General features: G+C 31.6%; 3 protein-coding genes and 1 pseudogene across 3 annotated transcripts; 1 reads left to right on the top strand and 3 right to left on the bottom strand.

Annotated features, from left to right (window-relative positions):
• Positions 1 to 571: 571 nt before the first annotated feature.
• On the bottom strand, positions 572 to 2390 carry LOC105784098 (hypothetical protein). The gene is made up of 5 exons (XM_012609892.2): positions 2089 to 2390; positions 1895 to 1943; positions 1274 to 1336; positions 1105 to 1169; positions 572 to 826 (listed from the first exon to the last, which is right to left on the bottom strand). The coding sequence occupies exons 1-5, from the start codon at positions 2206 to 2208 to the stop codon at positions 725 to 727; spliced, it is 399 nt and encodes a 132-aa protein (XP_012465346.2). The 5' UTR covers positions 2209 to 2390; the 3' UTR covers positions 572 to 724.
• Positions 2391 to 4183: 1793 nt separating this feature from the next.
• On the bottom strand, positions 4184 to 7631 carry LOC105783388 (zinc finger CCCH domain-containing protein 34). The gene is made up of 3 exons (XM_012608809.2): positions 7401 to 7631; positions 6723 to 6833; positions 4184 to 6013 (listed from the first exon to the last, which is right to left on the bottom strand). The coding sequence occupies exons 1-3, from the start codon at positions 7470 to 7472 to the stop codon at positions 4601 to 4603; spliced, it is 1596 nt and encodes a 531-aa protein (XP_012464263.2). The 5' UTR covers positions 7473 to 7631; the 3' UTR covers positions 4184 to 4600.
• A 2384-nt stretch (positions 7632 to 10015) lies between these two features.
• On the bottom strand, positions 10016 to 12849 carry LOC105783613 (nudix hydrolase 19, chloroplastic). The gene is made up of 6 exons (XM_012609176.2): positions 12210 to 12849; positions 11996 to 12136; positions 11795 to 11899; positions 11604 to 11703; positions 11098 to 11190; positions 10016 to 10515 (listed from the first exon to the last, which is right to left on the bottom strand). Exons 1-6 carry the CDS (start codon positions 12840 to 12842, stop codon positions 10223 to 10225), a joined length of 1365 nt encoding a protein of 454 aa, XP_012464630.1. The 5' UTR covers positions 12843 to 12849; the 3' UTR covers positions 10016 to 10222.
• A 2550-nt stretch (positions 12850 to 15399) lies between these two features.
• Positions 15400 to 17011, top strand: LOC105784025 (3-oxo-Delta(4,5)-steroid 5-beta-reductase-like; annotated as a pseudogene).
• Positions 17012 to 26691: the final 9680 nt, after the last annotated feature.

Genomic DNA, 26691 nt, shown 5'->3' with positions numbered 1-26691 from the left:
TCTTGTAGCACGATTTTAGTCTTGTTTATAGATATAATCTTTAGTTTTACAAGTAATTTTAGGGATGATTTTGTTGTTATCCTCTCCAGTTTGGTGAATGCTTGATTCTTTTGTCGATTTTTGCTCGCCACTTTGAACCATTCGGGGTTTATTTCCTTATTGTAATCACACCAGATATGTCGTATTTGAGTTGTGAAAAAACCAATTGTCAACTTGTCATAATATTCTATAGATGCTGAAGTTAAACTTTTGTTTTGTTGATAAAGCTTATCCTTCATCATTTACGAAAAGTGTTTGTTATTTTTTTCTTTGAATTATATGATTCCATTTATTGAATGAATTAATAAATTTACCTATTACATTTGGATCCAACTGACCCTTTTATAAAACTTTTTAATTATATTAGCAAAATTAATTACCAAATGTAATTATGTTGAATATGTGAAGAAGGTTAAACCATAATTGTCATTAAGGCATACTTCATAATGATACCAACATGGCACCAACATATTTAAAGATGATATAAGCCCCCAAGAAAAGGAAAAAGAAAATCAGTAAATAGAATGGAAGATTGAAAAAGTAAACAAATATTCTTTTTAATTTAATTTAATTTAGCATCCAAGTACCACCAAGATAAACTCAAAATACCTACAATGTGTAAAAATGCCCAAGTGCCTTAAAAGCCAATATAAGGCTAACAAATAAATAAAGCTTATTTCAAGTTTCAAGTCTGTTGCTCTTCTTCAACCACCACACCATCTCTTTCTTCGGCAGCTGCCGCCATTAATTCGTCGAAGTTTTCAGTCTTTCCCAACAATATCTCAATCTGAGAAACAACATAAAACCATAGATATATGTATGTATGTATATCAGTATTCAAGCTAAGAGGAAGAACAAAAGTCAGCACTACAATGGCTATATGACATTAGAGTTAAATAAGAATCGATGACGGGGGACGACAGAATATGAAATTTGATACTGTTTTTTTCCCTAGATTATCTTATAAGGACAGAGAACATGTTTCACAGCTTGTGAATATGACTTTTGCATAAACCATGTCATGTGTGAAAGGAAGAATGAAGAACTAATACGCTGATCTTTTACCTTTGCTTTTTGGACCGGACGCCCTCTAGAGTCCTCCTTCATGTCAACAGTTGTGGTTGTGATCTCTACACAGGTGCAGGTTGATTCACAATATTATCAGGATTCAATGGTTGCATTAATCGGGTTTTATCTTTTCAAATATGTATAAGAAAGGTGAAAGATAGCTTACTCTTCTCAACAGCCAAACCATTGTTTTTCAGAATTTCTGCAATCGTGACGACCGTCGCAATAGCTGTGCATATACGAAATGATCAATGAAAAGACCGGTTCACGACAATTCTCAACAATGTAGAATAAACAATTGTTTATAGGTTCATCAATGAATAATACAGTACAATACCACTTTGCACTCAAGAAAAAGCTTTACTACATCAAACCCAGAGCTTTGTGCAACCATCCTTAAGATGTGGCATAGCCCGGGTCTAGGATTCGAATAAACATTAGCAAACCCTCCCTTTATCCCCAACTTACAACCTCTTTTTTACCATAAAATTAAAGCTTTACCACATCTAAATTCACAATATCCAACCATAAACAAGCATATCATTAAATCCTAAAGTCAAAGCAAGGGTATTGGAGATTAGCACCATTGCCTTAAGGGCAATATTTATAAAGGAAAAAAAAATACTAAAACCAAACCACAAAGCTACAATGCTGTATACAGTTAAAACAATCTAAACATAAACAACTTCAGTAAGGGAATATTAAATTAAAATTATATAATGATAATAAACAATTAATATTATTAAAAAAAGCATTAAAAATGGAGGATTGAAGAGGTCAATCGTACCCATGCCAAGGGCAGATAACTCCACCTCATTGTACTGTTGCATATATCTCTGCAAAAAGAAAAAAAAGGTTATCTCATTAATGTTTAAGAAAAATACCCAGATCGGAAAAACCCAAAAAAAATCACTAAAAGTTTACTGGGATTATTCAAATTCAACACTTTATAGGACTTGGAAAAGGAAAAGGGGGGGAAACCTTGGCGAGATTAACGTAGAAAAATAAGGGCTTTTTCGTATTGGAGACTTGAATCCGGTTCTTCTTGTGGGAATCGGCGGCCAAGTTGATGTTGTTGACTCCTTGGGTGATTTCTTCCATTTCTTTTTCTTGAGACCTTTGCAACTCAAATACTAAAACCCTAAACCTTAAAACACAGCAGATTTCCGCTGAGCTCTGTGTGTTTTTGATTTGGGTTGAATCTTGTGGTTGTGGGTGGCTATGACTGGCTAGGGTTTCTCTTTCTCACTGTTCGGGAACTGAGGTGACCTGAAAAGATAATAATTTTTTTTTATATACACTTTGAAAATAATTTTTAATTATTATGATTACGTTGTAAATATTTTATTATCAAGTAATATTTCTATTAGGATAAGAAAGAACACTTATCTCCATTAATATTGGAATTTTAAATATTTTGTTACCGGTGAAATTATATGGTTGGTCCCTCTATTACAGGAATGGGATCAAATTAATCCTTTTATTGTTAAATGAATCAATTTAATATTTGTACTATTAAAGAGGATCAAATAAGGCCAAATTTTCACAAAGTTAATATTTATTGTTTAAAAATTATATTATTAATTTACAGTTCAACTCCAAGTAAAAAAACAATAAAAGATATTTTTTAACAATAAATGTTAATTTTGTTCAAATTTAGTCTTATTTAATTTTTTTAGGATAAACTATCAAAATAGTCATTTTTGCTTGTCTCACATTACATTTTAGTCACTTATGTTTGAAATGTTACGTTTTAGTCACTTACGTTATTGTGTTGTAACATTTTAGTCATTGAGCTGTTAATTGCCGTTAACGATGTGACGGTAAGCTGATGTGGCACGTTAAATCATCATTCCAAACAAAATTTTAAGTTAAATTCTACAATTGTTTCCTATATATTTTTCATTTTGAGCAATTTAATTTTTTTTCTTTTATGTTATTTTAACTTCTTCTTTTTCATTCTCTTCTGCTTCTCCTCTATTTTCTTCTTTTTTAAAAAAAAATTCTTTTAGACAAACAAAAGTGATTATTTTAATAGTTTACCTTTCTTTTTAATAGTGAGAGGATTAAATTGATTGATTTAACAGAGAGAGACTAACTTGATAAGACTCGTATAATACTTTAACTAAATATTATATATTATTATTCAAGTGTTTGACCGAGTTTGTGCGACAATAATGCAACACCTGTCCAATCAATAAAAGTACTAAAATCCAAAATTTAAACTATTAATAAAGATTGTCATACTTTTTTTTTTTTTTAATCTTTTGATATGATGACGAGATTTGAATCTAGAACAAAAGGCATATTAAAACTTTAACTTTACCTTATCAACCAAAATATCATTATTATCTTATATAGATTTTTTACTTCAAAATTTATTTTGGTTGATATAAAAGTGTCAACAAGGGAGGACAAAGGCAACTAGACAGGCAAGGGCTTTGGGCTCACTTAAAATTGATAAATTACTTTTTTTACTCTTTAAAATATATAAAATTATAAATTAATAGCAGTAAAATTACATTTTACCTCCCAAAAATAATAAGCTTTTAGTTTAGTCCTTTAAAAAAACATGAAGATATTAACTAATACAAAGTGAAATTGCTTTTTAACTATTATTAAAATTTATAACTTCATTCCGCCATAAAGGATTTTTTTTCGGTTCACCCCTGAGGGAGGAGATGAGAAAAAGATGATAGAGATGAGAAAGTCAGTTCACCTGTGACAAACAGAGATTTGGAGTAAGAGATTGAAGAGAGGAAGAATACTTGGGTATTTCTTGAGAAAGAAAGAGATCTTGTGTCTCTCCTGCTCTGCAATATATATAGGAGTTATCTCTTTATCTTAGGGTAGCACAACAGGATTGTGCAACTTCCCATTTAACTGTTCAGATTTTGTACATAATCCAATATTTCTATTTGATTCATAATCTACTTACCAATGAATCAAATGCTGGAATGCAAATACACCCTTGCATTTGGAGAAAGACCACTGAAAGACAACACACAGAACTTTGTAACATAGAAAGGGCTGGACAAATTCTTGTTTAACTAGTTTAACTGGTTAACCATTGCAGTTATACGCAGAGAAAAGGTAATTTTTAATGTACTTCTCAAAATGATATGCAAGAAAATATTGTATCCTGAATATTCATAGAAAACTCTATACAAGAAACCAGGATGAACTTCCGGGTAATGAAAGTCTACAAAGGATATGCTAACAACTTGCCTGTTTCTGGGGTTAAGTTCCATTCCCTATGGTCAGGGGTATCCGATAGAAGAAATATCAAAAGACTCCAACACTTCATACCATCCTGTAGGTTGACTCCTTCAAGTTTTCCTCGTCTTTATCGGTAATAAGAGAAAAATGTTGGGACCAACATTTTTGAAACTTCAGAGAATATGGCAAGAGGTTGAATCTAAGATCTAAAGGTAACTTTTTTCTTCTTCTTTTTTTTGGTAAGAATGGAAAGAGCTAAGGTCCTTAATTTGAATCAACTTAAGAAATTTGTTCCTTTCTTGGCTAGCCGCTCCTTGTCCTTGAGGATTTCACTCAATGGTTTTGGACCCTGGAAGTCTGCTGATGCAGTTACAATTGAATGCCTCATTTTCCCGCCGTTTTCTTCAGTTTTCCTCTTCTCTTCTCTAATCTGGGCGAGGGTCTTGGGACCTGTAAAAGCAGTAGATGCATCTTCGTATTTCCTCTCCCTTGAAATCAGATTTCTAGAAACCTCAGATGAAACAGACTTCCGCTTAGGCAGCCTTTTTTCCCTATAAGGCCGCCTGATGGAGCGGTTAGGCTCCAAGTGCTTGAGCCAGCCACGCCGGTTGGTACCATTGCCAAAACCACCTTGGCCTCCTGTTGATTCAATATAATGCTTCCCCACTTTTGATGCCAGTCTTCCACTTAATTTCCGACCCATACTACGCCTTCGTGGCCTTTCCAGACTACGACTGATCAGATGAGAATATTCAGACCTCGACAAACACTTGAGAGGATTGCCCTTGACTACCCTGCGTTTACTCAAATAGTCTCTAAGATCCACATCAATTGACCGTTTGATGGGCAAGAGTCTCCTTCTCTTTTGGGAAAACATGGAATCCAGCCTTCTTTTATCTCCGGGGTGGGCAAAAGGATTCCTTGGATTATTGAAAATATACTCATTGTCTGAACCCTCATAAGCATCATACACATCTCGATCATACGAAAATTCTAAATCCGGGTACCTGGTCTCATGCTGAACTGAATCTTCATAATCATAACTAAAGAAGTAATCTGTCTGCTCCTCTTCAGGGTCCTTCTGATATTCCGAATCATTCCCATAATCCAAATCCTCTGATTTGTTATCCACGAGAACATCGAAACCTTCGGAGGACTCCCACCTCTCCTCTGGCTCCTCTGGCTCAAAGGGGTCATCCAATTGCTCCTCCAAACTTTCATCTGTGCAGATCGGAGATCCGGTTTGAGTGATGCCTTCTTTTAGAAGCAAGGACTGTGAACTAACAAAACCAGCTTGTTCTAATTCAAAAACAGATGTTTTTGGAGAGACACTCCTCTTTATCATAGTTTTGGGCACTGGTTCTTCGAGGTCCGTTTTAAGCTGCACACCGGTGTCCTTGATAGAATTTGGGGCAGTTTTAGAAGGATTGGGATGTGTTTCTGTCTGAACTGCTCCAACATCATTTTCGACGAATGTCTTATGGTCCAAGGGAAGAGCACCAGTTTTTAAAGAATTTACAGTAATAGTACTCTCATCAGGGCCATGCAGAAAAGAGCATCTGTCACCTTTATTGCAGAAACCGTTGAAGTAAAAGTAACAAGGCAAATTTGTCTTGTTCGCTGCTGTAGAACATTGGTATGGCAATGCAGCAGATTCAGATGGAACTTGAGAATGCACATCCAATGGCTGTGAAAACAAAGAATTTAGTTCATATGACCACATCGAGCAGCCAAGCAATAACTAAAAAAAGCCAAGAATATCAATTAATAGCTCATTCGAAAAGGACAATTATATATAGGGGAAAGAAGTTCCATTACAGTCACTCAAAAGGCAAATGCATTAAATGGGTCGTTTAGATGCCAAATACACCAGTACCAGTTGCGAAGGCATTCATACTTTACCCTTTTTAACATATAATTGCTTCTAATGCTCTGCGTTTAATGTTCCTAGTTAGCCAAACATGATGAGAATCAAAAACAGACGTCGGATAATAAAATCAAGGAACCCCATAATTCTAGTAAATTCACAGCACGTGAGCGATAAAGGACCCACCAAAGTATTTTAAGCATTTTCTTTTTTCCTTAAAATGAATATATGATCAAATATTTTAAATGTACAGGTGAAACCAAGGCAACATAGAGGAAGCTGTAACAAACATAGATACGCCATAAATGCAAGTGCGATATCCAGGCAACATATCAAGTAACCTATCCAAATATTACAATCCTATTATGATGGCCTTTCGAGTTGTGTACATGCAATATTTTGTTCTAAAGCTACAATTCATGATAGATTCAACTGTAAAATTTCCAGAACATGTAAAAAGATCTGAATCGTTCACAATATATCATTCCAATAATCGGTATGAACTTTTCAAAATAGAAAACGAGCTCACAGGATGCCGAAAACCACAAGTCGGATTAATACAATTCCCAGCCAACCAATACCAGCAGTCCCTCGGGTTGAGCCTGGCAACTTCACTATGCCGGTACTCGCAATCTAGTCCCTGATTTAAAAAAAAACAAACAAACAAGAATTAAACAAATTAAGAACAGGGTCATCCTAAAACAATGGAAAACATCAATCCATAAACCCAAACAGAATGAATAAAATAATTAGATTTCTCCAGATAATAATTTCATGTCTATACTTTATATGTACACATCAAGTTATTCATATTAATTTTCCTTTTACCTTTGGTTTTCACGTTTAATATTTTGAGAACGCAAATGGTTAACTGTAAGTAATACCCAGAAAAAAATCCAAACAGACTCTTATTACATTAGAATTCGCAGCTATTGAAAGAGAAAATATATGCAATAAATTAAACAAACGCAAAAAAAAAAAAAAAAAGAAGAAGAAGAAGAAGAAGAAGAAAGAAACATATATATACACACCATCTTTCCTATGGAATCTTAATTTTTTAAAAACAAAAACAAAAATTAACCCTAAATATCCAGATCCTTGAGATGCAGTGACAGAAGCATACAAATAAAAAAAATTAATCGGAAAAAAAAAAGCAAAAACACAAAATGCGAGCTGAAAACCGGAAAGCGTGAAAGAAAAAATATACCTTCTTGCAAGTGAAAGGAGATGCTAAGAAATAAACGCAATCGGTGTTGCGTTTGAGCAATTGTTCCTCCATTTTTTATTTTATTTTTGCTATTTTATGCTTTTCATGAAAAATGAGAAGAAAAGAATTATGAAAAAAGACTGACACACCGAGAGCACTGCTTGGGTTTACAAATTTACATGGCGGAAAAGTGAAAACTGACGAACACGAAATAAAGAAACAAAAAATGAAAACAGTGCTAATAACGGGAGCGGGTTTAAATTTATTATAAAATATAACTACACCCAAAGTCACTAAACTATCACTAAGTTTACGTTTTGGTTACTTAACTTCAAAAAGTTACAAAATGGTCACTGAACCATTCAAAAGTTTTTATTTAAGTCACTGAAGTATTGAAAGTTTACAGATTCGTAACGTTCAAAGTTGTTTCATAGAAAAATTGAAAGGCATAAAAGAAGGGGAAGGAGAGTTTCGATTGGTGTAAACGGTGTGAATAGAGAAGAACATATTGTAGCAATTTTAACAACTCAATGACTTAAATCAAAACTTTTAAATAGTTCAATGACCATTTTGTAACTTTTTAAATTGAACTAAGTACATTTTGCCTTTTTTTGAGGATTTTTTTTTTGAATAATATCTACTCTTTTTGAGTTGAATTACCCATAGTCGCTGTCCAACCCATAAATAGGCGGACAATGCACTTCAGCGCACTCGAACCTACGTCCTCCTATATTGACAACAATATCCATGCCAATCGAATTAAGACTCAATCAACTTTTTTGAGAAAATTTAATATCTTGTTTTTATTTAAACAATAAAACGGGTCAAATTGATCCGATTCAAATTTGGACATAATTTATAGGTCAAATCTTATTGTTAGTCCTATATTATGTATAAGTTACAATTTGAGTCTCTATATTCTAATTTACTTATTTTTAATCCGTATATTTTTTAAATATAGAAATTTCACTATTGACTAAACGATAATCAAATATAAATTCAACTATTTCCAAAATATTAACGTCAAACATATTATAATATTTGTAATATCATGTATCATCCCTACTTGCTATCTCGTATAATACTCGTAAAAGGCCTAATCATGAATTTAATGGCTACCATTTGAGTCAATATTAACATTTTAAAATGAAAAAGTGTAGAGATTATGATCATATTAGAGACAATGAACTATATCTACAACATACACAGATATACACGACTAATAGAAGATTTTGACCTAATGAATTTAAGTGATATCATTTGGGTCGAGACTAAAATTTCAAAATTCAAAAATTCAAAGATTAAGATTAATCAAATCAGAGAATAGAGATTGAAATCCATAACTTGCACATAATATAGGACTAATAACAAAATTCCATAATTTATTGGGGTTAAAATATGTCATAAATCCTTGTACTTTTCATAAATTTGGAATTTAGTCCTCGACTTCTATTTCTAGGAATTTAATCCATTTGCTTTTTAAATTTCAAAATTCAGGTCAATTTGTTAACACAATTAAAAATATTTTTTAAATTCAAGTTTATTACAATGTCATTTTTAGTTATAATGCTACTTGAGTGAGTTTTCTTCTTCTTCTTCTTTTAATTTCAAAATGTCATACCAACAAATTTAATAAAAATAAACAATGTTAACAATTAGACCTAAATTTTGAAATATGAAAAGTAGATGGTCTAAATTCTTGAAAATAAAAGCATAAGGATTAAATTTCAAAATTGTGAAAAGTATAAGAACCTATAGCATATTTTATCCTTTTTTTCTCTAAAATCCAACCATAATTCAATTTGAGCAGGGTTAGCATGTAGTTTGCCTCTTGCACCTGACGGATATAAATTTTAAAATCTTTAAAATATATAAATTAATTTAAAAGTATAATTTTTTTCAAATCAAGAATGAACCTTGACAAAAATTTATATTTTTATTAATTAATTTACTTTTAAAATTTTAATTTTACATCTACCACATGACATATTGATAGGTTGTCATGTGTCACCAACAAATTAGTTTTTAGTGCTACGTCAGATGAACCTAAGTGAAAGAATACAAATTCAAGTACCAACTAAGTATTTTTGAATAAATTTAAGGAGCAAACTACATATTAATCCATTTAATTTTAATGCATTCTAAGAAACTCTGTATAATCTTATACCATTTCTATAGGGTAAACACTAATTTTTTTTCAATTTTGTCATGAATGTTTTTGATGTTTTGATTTGGTCATCTTAAATGGTTAACAAAATAACGAGATTAACGATTTAATCCTCAATACTTACACATTCTATCAATTTGATTCTATTTTTAAATATTTCAATAAACTTAACCTTCCATATTTACATTTTCTATCAATTTAACCCTCAAACACATATGATTAAATTATTATATATTGTGAAAACGCATAGAATATAATTTACATCACATTACGCGAAAGTACAAAATATACTAATATTTATATATATTCTAACAATATCATCTTCAATGTCATAACTACATCTAATACTTGTTCCCAGAAACATGGCAACCATGAAAGAACATTCTAACTCCTGCAAATTGAATCATTGAAGCAAAACATAAATCAATTAATCAGTACTAACCAAGTATTTATTTGTAAATTCCCATGTTGGAATTATGCTAGAAAGCGTGTACATAAATGAATCAGTGTTTGAGCATTGAATCCGATTGTTGATTACACAAACCAAAATGGCAAACTTTACAGAGTAATACCCTAAGAAGGAGAAAAAAGGTGAATTACTTTCATTCATATTTTTTTAATGATTATTGATATATTTATAGTAGAAGATGAAGAGCTATAGATTCGAAATGGAACTGCTAGGCTGTTTTGAGCTGGCTTCGACACCGTCAGTCGGTACACCTTGATTAGCCCAGGTAGAGATGAGGTGATGGGCAATCGCGAATGGACCGGGGAAAAACATGGGAGTGAGTTCCCCACTTTCGACGTTAAAATCTGCCGACAAACTCCGTCCCTTCTCGACTCCTTTGCACATTTGATCTACTTTGGCTGCGGTCGTTTTTTGCGCCTTCTTGTATTCTGCAACCGCCAATGCTTTCCTCACGACTTCTCTACTGTGCCACTGTGCGTCTAGACATACAAAAAGTATCACCATTATTGCTATTTTTGAACTGCAGCGAATAGGTATGAGGACTTAAAACCGGAAAACAAAACTCGACTTGCATGCTTGAGGGAGAGACTGTCGTAGGGCTTTCAGGGTACGTGAGTGCAAACATGAAACACAAGCTGACACACGAGCTTACATGCGTGTTTGTACATCAATTATGATGCAATCCACTAACCATAACTTGTTTCTTTCTATGATTCTATGGCAAAATCTAGGGAACCTATTGAACATCAAATGCAATGGAAAGTCACCAATGGCACACAACGAGGCAAAAGCCACTGATAGCAGATGTATAGATTAAGCATGTTCTACACACCACAGATTTCTGGCAGTGAAGAAAAAGAATAGAAGAAATACATCGGAAAAGGACCAGAAATTATGTTTCCTACAGATTAAGCATGTTTTCAAAGCATAGATGTACCGATAAGTTTTCCGGGAGTGAAGAAAAATAATAGAATTATATGGCAAGAAATTATGTTCTCGAAGATAAAGCCACCTAGAAAGGAAAACTGTAAATGAGAATACATTTACGTGCATTCAAGTACCTTCTAGTTCTTCCTTATCCACGTTTATTTCAAGAGATTTAGCGTATGCAAAGAACCCGACCATCAACTGGCATGGTATGCTACTCGGACCAACTGACCAAAAAAAATCAGATTAGTGATTTTAAAAAGTAATAGATGTAAATATCTTACATAACATGGATAGAAAATACAAAATAGAACTTTCGAGCCAAATGATAAGCAAGAAGCTAGTCAAGGATAATAGAATGCTAGAAAAATACAGACAGTTACAAGTAGTAAGCGCAGGCTGCAAAATTTATGTCTAAACCTATGTAGCTCCGATTTTTAAATTTTCTTTTCAAGTACCTATGTCCAACACATATCCAAATACAAGTATGAGGATATGATCCTCCAAGGAGTTCAAGTAAGCATATAGTTCTAAAAAATCAAGATATAAATTTATTATGAAGTATTATTGCTACATAAACCACAAGCACAACATAGCAAAACATGTTATTCTTCTAAACAATCATTCGAAGAATGTTTACCCGGCCATGGCTGAGAACTATGATAAACAACTTCTCCGACTTCAATACCGGCCTCTTCATATGTTTCTCTCCTCACTGCTTCTTCTAAGCTTTCCCCTGGCTAATGGAAAAAAGAAGATAATCCCACAATGAAACTGCGGAAACAAACATCGATCATATTGGCTAAGATATCGGAAATGAAGGCGAGTTACCTCTATGAATCCGGCTAAACAACTCCACATTCGAGGTACGAATCTAGACTGTCTACCTAAAAGTGCACGATCATTTTCTCTATCAATGACCAACATAATGACAACCTAGAGAAAAACATTAGTTAAAGATAATAAAAGAGACACACCCCTATTCAAAAATTCAATTGCAGAACATAAAAAAGAGAAAACTGGTTTTCTTACAGGATCAACACGAGGGTAAATCCTCTTTTTGCAGGATTCATTGGAGCATTGTTTCCTTCTTCCAGCTTCTTTGGGAATTGTTTTTTCTCCACAATGGCCACAAAATCGTGATAGGTTGTGCCATTCAAGCAACGCTCGAGCCTAAATCAAATGGTTTCAGTTCAATGCATAAATCAAAGATTAAAAACACAAAATAACTGCTTTTTTCACTTACATGACCAGCAATAGCCAATTCACCCATGGCAATAGAATCAGACCAATCAGTAGCCACCATTAGTGTTCTAAGCTCCACAAAGCAAAACTGATTGTCACCCAATTCAGGGACCAATCTACTTTCCCCAGAAACATCAACAGCCCAATAAACAACATCGTCTTCAACCTTTGAACCCAAATAAACCAAAGAGTCTTCAGTCAAGTCCACCCCACATTTCCCCAGAAAGTACTTACAATCAGGTAAACTGATCCACCCCAGATGCCAACTGGGCACATCATCATCATTATTCCCTGTGATAGACGAAGAAGCTAAAGGTCTGCCCTTTCTAAAAGGCAAGACCTTGAAAAGAGGGGACTTTGGAGGAGGTGGAAGGGATGTGGTTTCTGGGTTTTGGAGGAGATGGGTTTTGAGGGACTGGAAAGCTGAAGAAGGCGAGAGTGGGTCATGGGCTTTAGGGGTTTTGGATCTTATGGGGTTACCAGCAAATGCATGGGCGTTAAGGTTGATGGACATGGTAACTAGGGAAGAAAAACAGGTCCTTTTTGTTAGGGTTTTAGAAAGGAAGAGCAGATGAGAGGAAGAAGAAGAAGAAAAGAAGAGAGAAACAGAGAGCATGGCTGCCCTTTTGACCATTGGTGTGGTTGATACTTAATCAGAGAGTAGAAGGGGGTAGGTGATGACTAAGGCGATTGGTGTTGTGACACGTGTCCCATTTGAGGGCCTGTCGTTTTCTTGTGGATGGGTCCCGTTGTTTGATCGGCCGACCACTCCCATCAGTTTTTTCCCCCAGCTATTTAATTACGAAAACTGAGAAATTAGTTTTAACTATTAATTTTATTAATTTGTTGCAATTGTAAATTTAATTTAATGATAAAAGTTTAATAAAATTATTTGATTGGACTAACATTTCAATTTTCAAAAAAAAAAACAAAATAATCAAATTCTATCTTATTTAAGTGGATATGCAAACTAGAACTATTTATAAGTCGGGTTATTTATCAAAGTCTGAAGTTTTTCTCGAATTTAAAAGGATTTAGAAAAAATTAAGTTCAGAAAATGAGTTTCTATAAAAAATTTAAACCTTTTAAAATATGGGTTGAATTCGAGCTTGAACATTTAAAGTTTAAACTGGTCTAATTCGTTTTTAAAGTTTGTAGTTTTTTTATTTTAAGTTATTTTATATACTATGTGATTTATAACAAATAAAAATTAAATCTATATTCATATTACTATAATGTAAACTTTAAAAAAATTAAGGTGACTAAATATAAATTTTAATAAATAGAAATATATAAAATTAATGAATATTAAATTAAAATAATATAAGCGGACCTAAAATAAATTTAGGTTAGTCATTTATAAATGTAAGTGGATTTGAACAAAATTTTAAATTATATTTTGAGCCGAACTAAACTTTTTTTTTAAATAAATTGGGCTGGACTTTATAATAAAATAAATCAAAGTATAAGCTAACCCATTGAAGATGGGCCTACGAGAGTGAAGAAACAAACAGAATTAAAAAAAAGAATCAAAATAAAAGCCGGTTTAGACTTAATTGGCACCCACTCTCCAAAAGTAAACCCTAGAAACTTGTGCCAGTGTTAGATTCCTAAAAGCCAAATGTTCCCAAAAGGTTGATCTTTTGCATTTCTTTGCCTTTCCTTCTATCCAAATGTTCTCTTTTCTGCTATCAATCTGGTTATCTTGGTTTGTGGAGCAAAGATCCCGCTCCGATGTGGTTTATCGTTCCTAAGTCCATGTAACTTTCTTTCCCTGTTCATTGACCTATAAACTATTTTAACTATTACTCAGCAATCTTTTTTTTTTCTCACCATTCATCTTATATTTTTTTCCAGATTAATTTTGGTGAATTATAAGAGAAGGTAAAGCTCTAACAACAATACGATTAGCATGACTCAAACTCAAACCACATCTGGAGTAACGAACACCCTAACTATTAGACTAACACACGAGATTTTCCCCCTAAATTTTGAATCCTAAACAATTTAAATAAAGTTAACTATATACTAGAGGTGTTCATGGGCCGGGCGGCCCGGCCTGGCCCGACGGCTCCTCCAAAATATGGGAGCGTTTGGGTAAAAATATAGGCCCGAAATATGGGCTTGGGCAAAAAAACGAGACCTGTTTAGAAAATGGGCCGGGCCTCGGGCACAGCCCGATATAATAAATATATTTATTTTTTTAATTTTAAAATATTTTTAAAATATATTTTTTAATTTTTTTAATTTTAAAATATTTTTAAAATGCTTTTTTTAATTTTAAAAATAAATTTTTGGTATTTATTAAAAAATAGGCCGAGCCAGACCCGGGCTTATGATTTTTTCTCGGGCCGGGCCTGGGCAAAATTTTAGGCCCATATTTCTGGACGGGCTGAATTTTTTATGGGCCCAGCCCAAACCCGGCCCGGCCCATGAGCACCTCTATTATATACTGCAATAAACTGGTTTATCACTTAAACATATCATGTAAGCTTAATGAAACCGCAAATTTCTTTTTTCTAGATTTTGAAACCCAAACAAGGTTAATTCCTTTTTTCTCTGCCTCTGTTGCTGGTTTTTTCATGGTTGAAATGAAATGTTAACTTATCCAAAATATTATTCATAAATATTATAATAATAAATTTCTCTGTAACTTAAATTATTATAATAAGTTCATAAACATAAAAACTAAATTGTATTGTAATTAAAATATTTATAACATCACTTAAATTTAATTAAAAGGTTTTAAATGTCAACTTGGGATTAAAACATGTTTTAATTAAATAAATTAAATTTGGACTGACGTTAGAGAGGTGACGGAGTTTTAAGTTTGTAACAGAACGATAACGTTTTAAACAAAAGTAACTAAAATGTAAGCTGAGATAAATAAAAGTGACTATTGTTAAAATTGTAACAATAAAATTAACAAAATTGGAGCACGATTTTGATAAAATTTGAGTGATAAGTTATTTCCATTTTGGAGTTTTTTAGCAATAAAATATAAATATAAAATGACAACAAAGTTGGCTCTTTTGCCAATAAATAAATTAAAATCATAAAATAATTACAATTAAAAACATGCATAACATTTATAAATAACATATTTTCCTTTTAGTGTTATAATAACATTTTAATTATTTTTTTTAGAGGAAAATACTTACTAAAGTTTCCTATTTAAAGCAACTATAATAATTAATCTCTAACTCACCCTTATTTTTAACTTTCGCTCCTTAGTTTATTTTCATCTCCCATAAATTTAATCTGAATTAGTTTAAAGAAAGAAAAATGAGCTGGTGGTGGGCTGATGCTATCGGAGCTGCTAAGGCAACTCTCGTTTTTCATTTGGCTTGCTGGATTTCTGTTTACCCTTCACGAAATTGATTTTATTTTATTTTATTTTATTTTTGCAGAAGAAATTTGAGGAAGATGAGACACCGAAAAGCTTCAAGAGCGTTGGGCTGGTCATTGGAGTCACCGGCATGGTGGGCAATAGCTTGGCTGAAATCCTCCCGTTGTCCGATACCCCCGGCGGCCCATGGAAAGTATACGGGGTGGCTCGTCGGCCCAGACCCAATTGAAATGCCGACCATCCAATAGAGTACATTCAATGCGATGTATCTAACCCGAATGACACCAAATCGAAGCTCTCTCAACTTACTGACGTCACCCATATCTTCTACGTCAGCTGGACCATGCGAACTTCCGAAGCCGAGAATTGTGAAACCAACGGTTCCATGCTCCGCAATGTTTTGCGTTCCGTGATCCCAAACGCACCCAATCTCCGCCACATCTGTCTACAAACAGGATCCAAACATTATCTTGGATCGTTCGAGTTGTTTGGTAAAATCCAACTGCATGATCCGCCTTTCACAGAAGATTTACCGCGGTTGAACGCTCTCAATTTTTACTACCATCAAGAAGACATCCTCTTTGAAGAAATCGAGAAAAAAGAAGGATTAACCTGGTCTGTGCACCGACCCGCAATCATATTCGGGCTTTCGCCTTACAGTTTAATGAACCTCGTTGGAAGTCTTTGCGTTTACGCCGCCATTTGCAAACACGAAGGCAAACCGTTACACTTTCCTGGGAGCAAAGCCGCTTGGAACTGTTACTATGAAGCTTCGGGTGCGGATTTGATTGCGGAGCAACATATATGGGCGGCGGTGGATCCGTACGCCAAAAACGAACCCTTTAACGTGACCAATGGGGACGTTTTCAAGTGGAAGCAGTTGTGGACCGTTTTGGCAGAGCAATTTGGGATAGAAGAATATGGGTTCGTGGAAGGGGAGAATCGGGGGTTGGAGGAGATGATGAAAGGGAAGGAAGGAGTGTGGGAAGAAATAGTGAAGGAGAAGCAGTTGCAGAAGAGGAGTTTGGAGGAGGTGGGAAATTGGTGGTTTGTAGATCTGGCTTTTTCGGCGGAAGTGCCGCTACTCAATACGAATAAGAGCAAGGAGCATGGGTTTTTGGGGTTTAGGAATTCCCAGAAGTCGTTTGTTACTTGGATTGATAAGATGAAGGCTTACAAGATTGTGCCTTGATCTCATTCAATCTCTTGTTCCAAGTTGCCTCCTGGGTTTTTCAGATGAAATTTCTGTTGTTGTACTTGTAAAATAAGCACATAAGGTCAGCTATTATGGCAGTGGCGTGGAACCGTACGATGTTAGAAACACTGACTTACCTTCAAATGTTGATGCATTCTATTTTATCCTATTTTAATCTTTGAATTATACAATAAAAACTTGTTCCATTAGACAAAATCCCTGGCCGGAAATTTATTGTATATCAGTTCGATATTAGACCTCTTCGTGGCCGATTGGTTCAAAATTTTAGGCTCAACTTCGGATTTAGTTCAGTTTAAATTATAAATTAACAATAATAAAAAATTATACAATATTTAAAAATAATAATAAAATAGTAATATAATATTAGTAAATTTATAACAAAACAATAACAAACAACAATAGAAAAAAGTTGTTCTGAATAAAAAAACTTACTTGAGACTTGATTTATTTAAAAAGACTTTATTTTTATCTAAGCCTATTTTAACTTATAATTAGTCTATGTGCACAAACTTTATTACGAGTTGTGTCTAGTACAAAAACCTTCTTCACCAATGTTTATGATAAATGTTGTTATTTTTTTAGTACACATCATTTTCTAACCTACGTTTTTCATTTTTGCAGCTCAACTACGAATATTTTGTAAACACTAATTGCAAATAGAATTTTACATGGTTTTTGTGCACAAACAATATCAAGGACTGTCTTGTAGAGAGACAAATCCAATATTTTATTCTTAGTGGGCGAAACTTCTAAATTCGAACTACTTTTTTTAACGTAAAAAAATGTGAATTTTCTCGGATATTTTTTCTTATTAAACAAATTAATTTAACGTTTTTAAAAAATATAAACGATTTAACTGTAAAATAATTAAAAGAAAAAACCACACGGTATAAAATTAAATATTTCTTCCCAATTTGCAAAAAAAGAATAACTAATATTATACTAAAATTTTCATAAATATCATTATAATTCCAAAAATTAAATTAAAAAAAATTTGGCCTTAAACCTATTTCTCATTACTAGGCATCCTAAATTGCACCATCCGCTTTTTCATAAAATTGAACTCATCACCGATAGAATTTGTTAAAAATTCTCGAGAGCTCTTTTGCGTAAGGAGCTGGGAGGAAGATAATTTGTATTTTTTTGCTCTGTGCTCTTAGAGTCTTAGTCTCGGCATCAAACTCTCTCTTTTTTTTTTCCTTCTCATGGCACCTTACTAAAGGAAGATAATTCCTTAACAAAACATGCATATCAAAATACAAGAAAATCACTCACATAATATGTATGGGTATGGGTTAAATCAATTAATTCTTGAATTCTATTTTAAAATTCACATTGGACCTCTAAGTTTAGTCTTACAAGGCCCTTCATACATTAATATTCGATTATTATTAAAGTTATATAATTAAAACTAAAAAATATTTTGTTAATATAAAGTATAACCTTATGACTTAATGTGGCAAATTATATGAAATACAATTTGGCTAAGGGGACAAATATTATATAATGTAGACATCAAATCTAAAATACACAATAATATTTATATATAAAATTTAAAAATCTGAAAATTCAAAAAATTTACTCCAATTTTTATTTTGCTGAACTTATTTGAATTCGACAATAAAATATTAAATAAATTTAAAACATTCTACATATTTAGAAGGATCTATGTTTTTGATACGACAAAATAATTACTAATTTCAGTGTTTTTAAAAAAATTCTGGAATTTTTATAAATAGTTTTAAAATAATTTGAGATTCGTGGAAAATTAATTTCACAGTAAAAAAGGAATTGATATTATATATATATACATGCCAATTCTGAAATTAAAATATTTAATATATTAAGAAAAACTATATATTTTATATTCAAACCTTACACGATGTATTTGATCTATAGAAATTTTAAACAGTTGGTAAAGATAGATATTTAAGAAAATTAAAAAATTCACCAAAAAAATATTAAGTTAATTAATTTTGATGAAGAAAACTTGATATCAATGAAATTTGTTAAAGTATCTCAATGGGAGACGGCAACAAGGAATTGCTCTAAATTTTATTCTGTTGAACTTATTTGAATTCTATATTATGATGGTAAAATATTTAATAAATTTAAAACATTTAATCTAGACTTTCAGATAAAGGCAAAGAAATTATTGATGAAACACCTCATATTCTATTTGATTGTCGGGTTTGAGTTATGAAATGTCATATTCGTTGATGGAGTATGCCAAAATCAATTATATGTCATATTCGTTTCAGGAAATATGTCAAAATCTTCAAATATCTAAAAAAAAAAAATTGTAACTTTAGGTGTATGTGCATCCAACCATAACGAGTTTTAGATAGAATTATCATATTTTATTGCTCATAAATAGATCTTTCACAGTCAAATATTTTGTTTTCAATCCCTTAATGGGGATGATGATAAAAGAATATCACAAAGATTATAAAATAAACATAAATTAATATCCCAATCCTCACAAAGATTATAAAATAAATATAAATTAATAACCTAATCCTCTCTTTTCATTCTTTCAAAATGGATATTTATCGCAATAGTGATTTATATGAAATATAATATTTTCCTCATTTACAATCTCAATATAAGATCCATTATAAAAATATTTTAAAACCAATGGATTAATCATCACAAGATATTAACATATTAGCTCTTCTAGAGCTTTCGACTAATTTTGTACCATCAAATATTGGAATAATATTTGTTTGTTTTAGTACCAAATAAGATAAATACTTTCTATCTATGATGATAAAATTTATTACTCCATTCTCATATCTTTCCTTAAAGAATATTAATGAAACAAAATATTTAGGCATATGTGTAACAACCCAATTTTTAGTAGTGTCGAACAGTTATTTGAGATCACTAAATTCGATGAAAATTTAGAAAAACTTATTAATTAATAATTATAAGTTAAGCGTGATTTTATAAATATTTTTGAATTAGTGAATTTTGTGATTTAAAAGAAATTATTAGGTAAATTAGGTAAAAAACGAGGTGTCGAGACCTCGGAGATTTTAAACCGAGCCATAAATAGTTTTATAAATATTTATGGAGTGTTAAAAATTTAGTATTAAAGTGTGGTCAAGAAATTCTAAAGTCCCGATAATTAATTGAACAAAAAGGACTAAATTGTAACAAATGCAAAATTATGAGAAATAATTAAATAACTTAAATGATAAAAGAAAGAAGACTTAAAGGGTAAATAGACCCAAGGTCTATTTGGGCTGGACGGCAAAGGCATGAAATCAACAAGAAAGTAAGGAGAATTAAGGACAAAATTGAAATATTGCAAAATTTACTTAATAAAGCTAGGATCAAAGTGGAATTATCTAGAATTATCTAGAATTCTCTTTATTTTTCTGCATTCTCATCACCAAAAACACCATAGAAGGGTTTCCTTAAGCTGGTGGTTTTTCATATTTTTACTGCAAGTAAGTTCAATTCTTGATTATTTCTTAAAATTTTTGTGACTTTTATAACTAGACCCACTTGTTGAATTCATTAGTTTTTGATTCTATGAAAGAATTTGAAAGTTGCTAGGAATATGTGCTGGAAGTATATGATGATTTAGCATGGAATTAGAGATTTAAATTGTTTATATGCTGATTTTATTGAAAGAATTGAATAGAAAGTGAATGTTTGGGACCTAATAGTAAAAGAGTTTGAAGTTAAGGTTTTATGTGAAAATTTTGAATTTCAATAGTTGTGAAATAACTTATAATGTCTAGGTAAAGTACTAATTGAGAAAAAATTGCTTAATTTAGGGGTTAATTGAGTAAGGACTGAATTGTATGAACTGTGAAATTTGGGGCAAAATGGAAATCAACATTTTGCACTAAAACAGTTTTGGATAGCAGCAGTAGTCTAACTTTGAAAAATCACCAAAAATTGTGGGAATCAAATTAGAGGATAAAATATGAAATTAAAGCTTGTTGAGTCTAGTTTCTCATAGAAGAAACGATGTAAGCAATGGAATTGTAAATCATGAGATATAATGAATTTTGTGAGACAAGGTCAGAATGATTTCAGGTTCCCCTGTTCTGAATTTGGAAAATCATCAAAAATTGAAGAAAAATAATTATGGGATAAAGTTTATATGTTTAGAATCCTCAGTAAATCTATTTTCAAGAGAAACAAATGGAAACAATATTCGAATTCTGTACAATGAGATAATTAATTTTTAGTGAAGAGTGGTCAGAACTGTTGAGCAGTGAAACAGGGGGAACTTTAAAGAATAAACCGTACTATTTGGCTACACAAAAAATTATGAAAATTTTATGGTAAGAAGATATATGAGTCTAGTTTCTGGGAAAATTAACGAATCTTAATTTGGAGCTTCGTAGCTTGAGATATAAATAATTTAGTGACTCTGACTCGGATAGACAGCTTTGAATTTACTTATAAGTAAATAGTGAAAATATAGTTAATGTTATTTAAGTGTGTTATATACATTAAGGATGTGGAATGGAAAGAAGGAAAGAAAAAAAAGGAAAATTGTGGTTTTGAAGTTCCAAGCTTAATTTGGTAAGTCAAATTAGTCCATTTTCTTGTAATTTTGATATTTTGGAATCCTAGAACAAAATGCTACTTGATTTAAGTTGAAATTTTGAAACTTAGTTAATTTTTAGATGTTGTTCATGTTGAATTAATTGATGAATTAGGGTTAAATTGATTGAATTTCAAGTTAGAAGTTAGTAAAAGGTTGATTTGTAAAATAAAACATAAGTTTTGAATTAATAGGACTAAATTGAGAGAATTTAGAAATTAGGGATTTATGGTGAAAATGAAGAGTTAAAATGAGTTTATAGTAAGAATTAAGATAGAATATGGAGTTAGATTAGGAAAATAAAATTAGTATTGATAAGGGGTTAAATTACAATTTAGGTAAAGTTTAGGTATAAATGGAAATATTTTAATGAAATTGTGTATTAATGATTTTTAATTGTTTAATTATGTAGCTAATGTCGTGCAAGAGTCATTGTTCGAGAAAGGAAAGGAGAAGGTGAACAAGGAGTGACTCGAGAAAATTACGGTTAGTATTACCATAATTCAAATTTAATTATTAATTGTTAAAATTTAAATTAATATACATGATAAGCAAATTGAGGTAAGTATCATGATTGAATTGAATGAAAAATACGTATTGGTATTGAATTTATTAATAGTAATTGTTGAATTTTGAATAATATGTTTAATAAATAAAAATAAGGTGAATATCGATATTGAATTAAATAATATTTAATTGTATGTGAATTGAATGGAAATTACTAGTGATATGATTTGAATTAAAAGACTTAATGTGGTATTGAAATGCATATTGGATTGAAAAATTGATTTGAATTGTGAACATGAGAAATTGTGAATTGAATGAAATTAAAATGAAGTATGAATATGTATGAGCATTTGATGGTATACTGATTGGAAAGTGAAAAATGTATTGAATTAAATTGTGATTAAATTGGAATGATTTGAATTGAAAGTATGAGAAAGTGATTGAATTGAAATGTGATTCGAAAACCCTATTAACTAGTCGGGCTGAGTCGGATATAGTTGGCATGCCATAGGATTGGAAGAGTTCAGGGATACGTCGACCTCGAGTCGATGAGACACTGGGTGTCATACTGTTACTTCGGATAGATTTGATGAGGTACTGGGTACCAAGTTACTTCGGCTTGGCCGATGAGACACTGGGTGTCAATTATTGCTTCGAACTATCCGATGAGGCACTGGGTGCCATTCTGGTGTGTTTGGTTGGATCCGTGTATCCGTCAAGGTCCGAGTCTTGTTAATAGGGGTAAATAATTGAAATGAGAAAATTTGAATAACTGTGATTGATTGAGCTATGGAAAGAAATGAGAAAGTGAAATTGTGAATTGATATGTGAATTGGAAATCGAGATATGAGATTTAAAGATATGAACCCAAAGTTCATGATGTGATTAAGAGTAAATTTTGTTATATGATATTAGTGAGTACAAATTGCAATAGAATTGTTACTGAATATAAATTAAATGGAATGAATTGAAATGAACTATTGGAATGAGATGTGAAAAATCCAACGAAAATTTAGATAGTGAAATATAGCTTATTGTTATTAATTATCAAGTTGATTTAAAGTATGAAATAATTAATGAATAATTGTAGACATAAATTAAATGTATATAATTTATCGATTAATGTTATAAATTTGAATTATGGTAATACTACTGAGTATACCTATACTCAACGTACGGTTGTTTCCCTGCGCAGGTTAGTAGAAAGCCAGTGTCCGGTCCAGCATCCAGAGCAATCCTGACCTCAGAGAAATTTTAGTGATGTACCTTTGTTTTGATAATGCGGCATGTACCTAGGTGATGTATAGGTTAAGTATAAGAGTTTTGTGATTACGGCTGTAGAATGATGTTTAAATTGGTTATAAGTATGAAATGGAACTAAAATGACATAATTTATACAAATATGAAATGAAAATGATTAAAGTATGCTATAGAGGTGCTCATGGGCCAGGCAAAAATATAGGCCCAAAATATGGGTTTGGGCAAAAAAACGAGGCCTGTTTAGAAAATGGGCCGGGCCAGGCTCGGGCTTAGGAATTTTTCCCCGGCCCAGGCTTGGACAAAATTTCAGGCCCATATCGGGCCCGGCCCGGGCCTAGGACGCGGGCCGAATTTTTTTTCTGTGAGCACCTCTAGTATGCTATGTTTGTTATTTATTTGTGAATTAGTTATAAGTTATCCGATATGTCTGGTAATGCTCCCTAACCTTGTTCGGTGACGGTTGGGGTTAGGGGGTGTTATAATATGCCAATAATCTTTCATATCACATTGATAACATAAGTTATCTTTACCCTTTGAAGAGTTATCTTGAGAACTCTCATTGTTCTCTTATTTATTACTATGTTCCCACTTTTAGTGGTCCATGATTATATTTTTTATTTTCTTTATTTTTTCATTCACTTCAAAGAATGCAATAAATCTAGTAGGATAGACTTCTAAACACCTCCATTGATTCTTTATTTCATAATCACCATTGCAAAACATGCGTGGATTTCAAATCAAAATCTATCTATTCATGTTGTCATGATTAGTCTCCAATCACATCCTCAATTACAACAACAATCACGATTTCTATATTTCTATTTTTTCATAATTGTTATGTATTGCAACATTCACTTCAGGGAATGAAACCAAACTAGCAGGAAGAATTTCATAGTTTTTCATTAGTAACTTATTATTTTGCTTAGCCACTAAAAGGTATGAGATCATTCGAAAATACTGTTAAAAGTCATTTTCACAATATTGCTACTGCAGGAGCACATTAGATATGTCAATCATATAGTGTAATGTATTTCTTCGGGGAATATATATAATGCAAATACATGAGCATCTCATGTTATTTATATATATGGTTTTAATGTAAAACACATGAAAGTTTTATTCAACATATATCTTCTTGATCGAAAAACAATATTATATTTTATAAAATTTTGCATCACAATGAGCTAAAATATAAGCTCTTAAAGAGCTTTTACAGTTTGATGCAATATTAGCTCTTCATGAGCATATAATCATTTTATTGCATAACCTTAATGAATGCTTAATTGATTTAAATAAAATCTTATTTATTCAAATAAAAATAAAATAAATAGATATAAATAAAACATATATTAAACGTAAGAAATAATAAATTCATGTTACTAATAAATCAATGTGGTTAGATAATATTATATTTTATATATCATACCACAACAAAATGAAAAATATTATAATGTCAAATTAAAATAACTTTACAGCTATGAAAGTTTAAACATAAACATTTTCTAACCTCCACCTCTTATGACATAATTTCATCTCAAATTTTACAAGGATATGAAATTATCACGATGATTGAATATTCCAAAGTTCATGACAAGTAAGTATTTTTACTCACATTCCGCAATAATCATATATCTTAATCAAAATCAAAATTAAACCAATCAATTCTATTAAAATGAAAAAATATTTATGTCCACATAAAAGTCCCAATAACTAAATGCGTGAAGGGTTTTATAAATTCATAGAGATACGAATAGTGAATTATATAAATTGAACTTTTAATAGAAATCAAATCAAATTTCAAAAGAAGTTGATTAGATTGACTTACGTTACCATGGATGAGAAGCAATGATTATAAACATCCTTTGTAATGAAGAGAAAGAGATCATCCCCAAGCAAGTATCAAAAGTAAACTTTGAGAGTGAATCTTGCTTCTTAATTTCATATAGATAACGGTATCAAATCTTTCACCATCCTTAAGAACAAAAAGTAAAATAAGTTAATCAAAATAATGATAACGTATAATGAAAGAAGAATGAAAATAATAAACAGATATGAAATATTAAATAAAAGAAACTTCTTGTAAAAACTTTGCATCTTGCCGTCAAAGATATTGAAAATTATGAAGGATAAATTTGATTGACGAACTATCACTTTGAGAAAGATCGTGCTAATAATGTGTTATAAAATAAAGAGAGATAAAGAGAATAAAGAACCAAGAAAATATGAAAGCAATAGAGGATGTACTTTATTGATCAAATGAATGATTACAATGCTTCATCTGAGTCTCTATTTATAGCCATAAGAAGTATAAAAGAAGTTTAATAACTATTAGAATTTAAAGTATATTAAAACTTTATCTTGGTCATGATGGACATCCACTTAATAAGATATTCATAGCGAAGTCAATTAATTTTAATGAAGACAACTTGAGATCAAAGAAATTTCTTTAAGTATCTTAGTGGGAGACCACAACAAGGAATTGCTCCAATTTTTATTTTGCTAAACTTATTTGAATTCTATATTATGATAGTAAAATATTTAATAAATTTAAAACATTCAACATATTTAGAAAGATTTAGATTTTTGGGCAAAGGCAAATAAATTATTGATGAAACACCCTATACTCGATCTGATCTTCGGATCTGAGCTATGAAATGTCACATTCGTTGCTGCAGCAACTACAAATATAATTCCAATCAATTCAACATATTTATAGAAGTTATTAAGATTAATACATCAATATAACCTATAATATAATCTTATCAAGGGTTTATACAAACTTATGAAAGCTTTTATGATAACCTGAGACCATCTGAGGACCTAAGTGCAAAGTTTTCAAAGTTTATTGGGTTGGTGTCACAACCATGGAGGACTCACGTCGCGACATCAACGATAGAAGCTTGGTGTTGCAACTTCATCAGTGCAATGTCGCGAGTTTAAAGGCTGTAGGTTGATGTCGCGACTTCAATAAGGAATATCGCGATGCTGAGAGCTGATGTCGTGACATCCATAGAATGGTGTCGTGACTTTGAAGGTAGACACCCATAATGCCATACATCATTTGATTCTACCTACCAAATTGTATGATCCAACTGATTTAAAGGCCCCAAAATGCAATAAAACTCATCATATATGATCAAATACATGCATCAAATCATGTAGGCCTTAACATTCATGAACCATTCCATTAACTAACATCTAATACTCAAAATGCCAAGTTACTAATTTACAATTCAAACCCGGTTCAACCCTAGGTACATGCTATTCATCAAATCCAAAAGAACTATACAAACATTGTTGAGTCGATAATTTGTGGAGTGCTACTTCACCTCTTAAGGTTTTGAGATCCACTAATGCTTGCGCATGGAATAAACAAATTGTATGCTGAGTAATAAAACTCAGTGATACTTTCCTGATTCAAGTCATAAAAATGAAACATTAACAAGATAAATATAATCAGGTCATGATTAAGTTTTTAACCATTTCATTTTGAATCTGTTCATGTCATATGCTTTAAATTCATACTTATGACAATTAGTAAAAACCGAATGTTTTGCTCTTCGTCTAAGGCTCTCTCTTTT

The sequence above is a fragment of the Gossypium raimondii genome, chromosome 13 (genome assembly GCF_025698545.1).
Source record: "Gossypium raimondii isolate GPD5lz chromosome 13, ASM2569854v1, whole genome shotgun sequence".
NCBI classification, from domain to species: Eukaryota; Viridiplantae; Streptophyta; class Magnoliopsida; order Malvales; family Malvaceae; genus Gossypium; species Gossypium raimondii.
The sequence above is the reverse complement of the archived record's forward strand: the minus strand, read 5'-3'. Positions and strand labels throughout refer to the sequence as shown.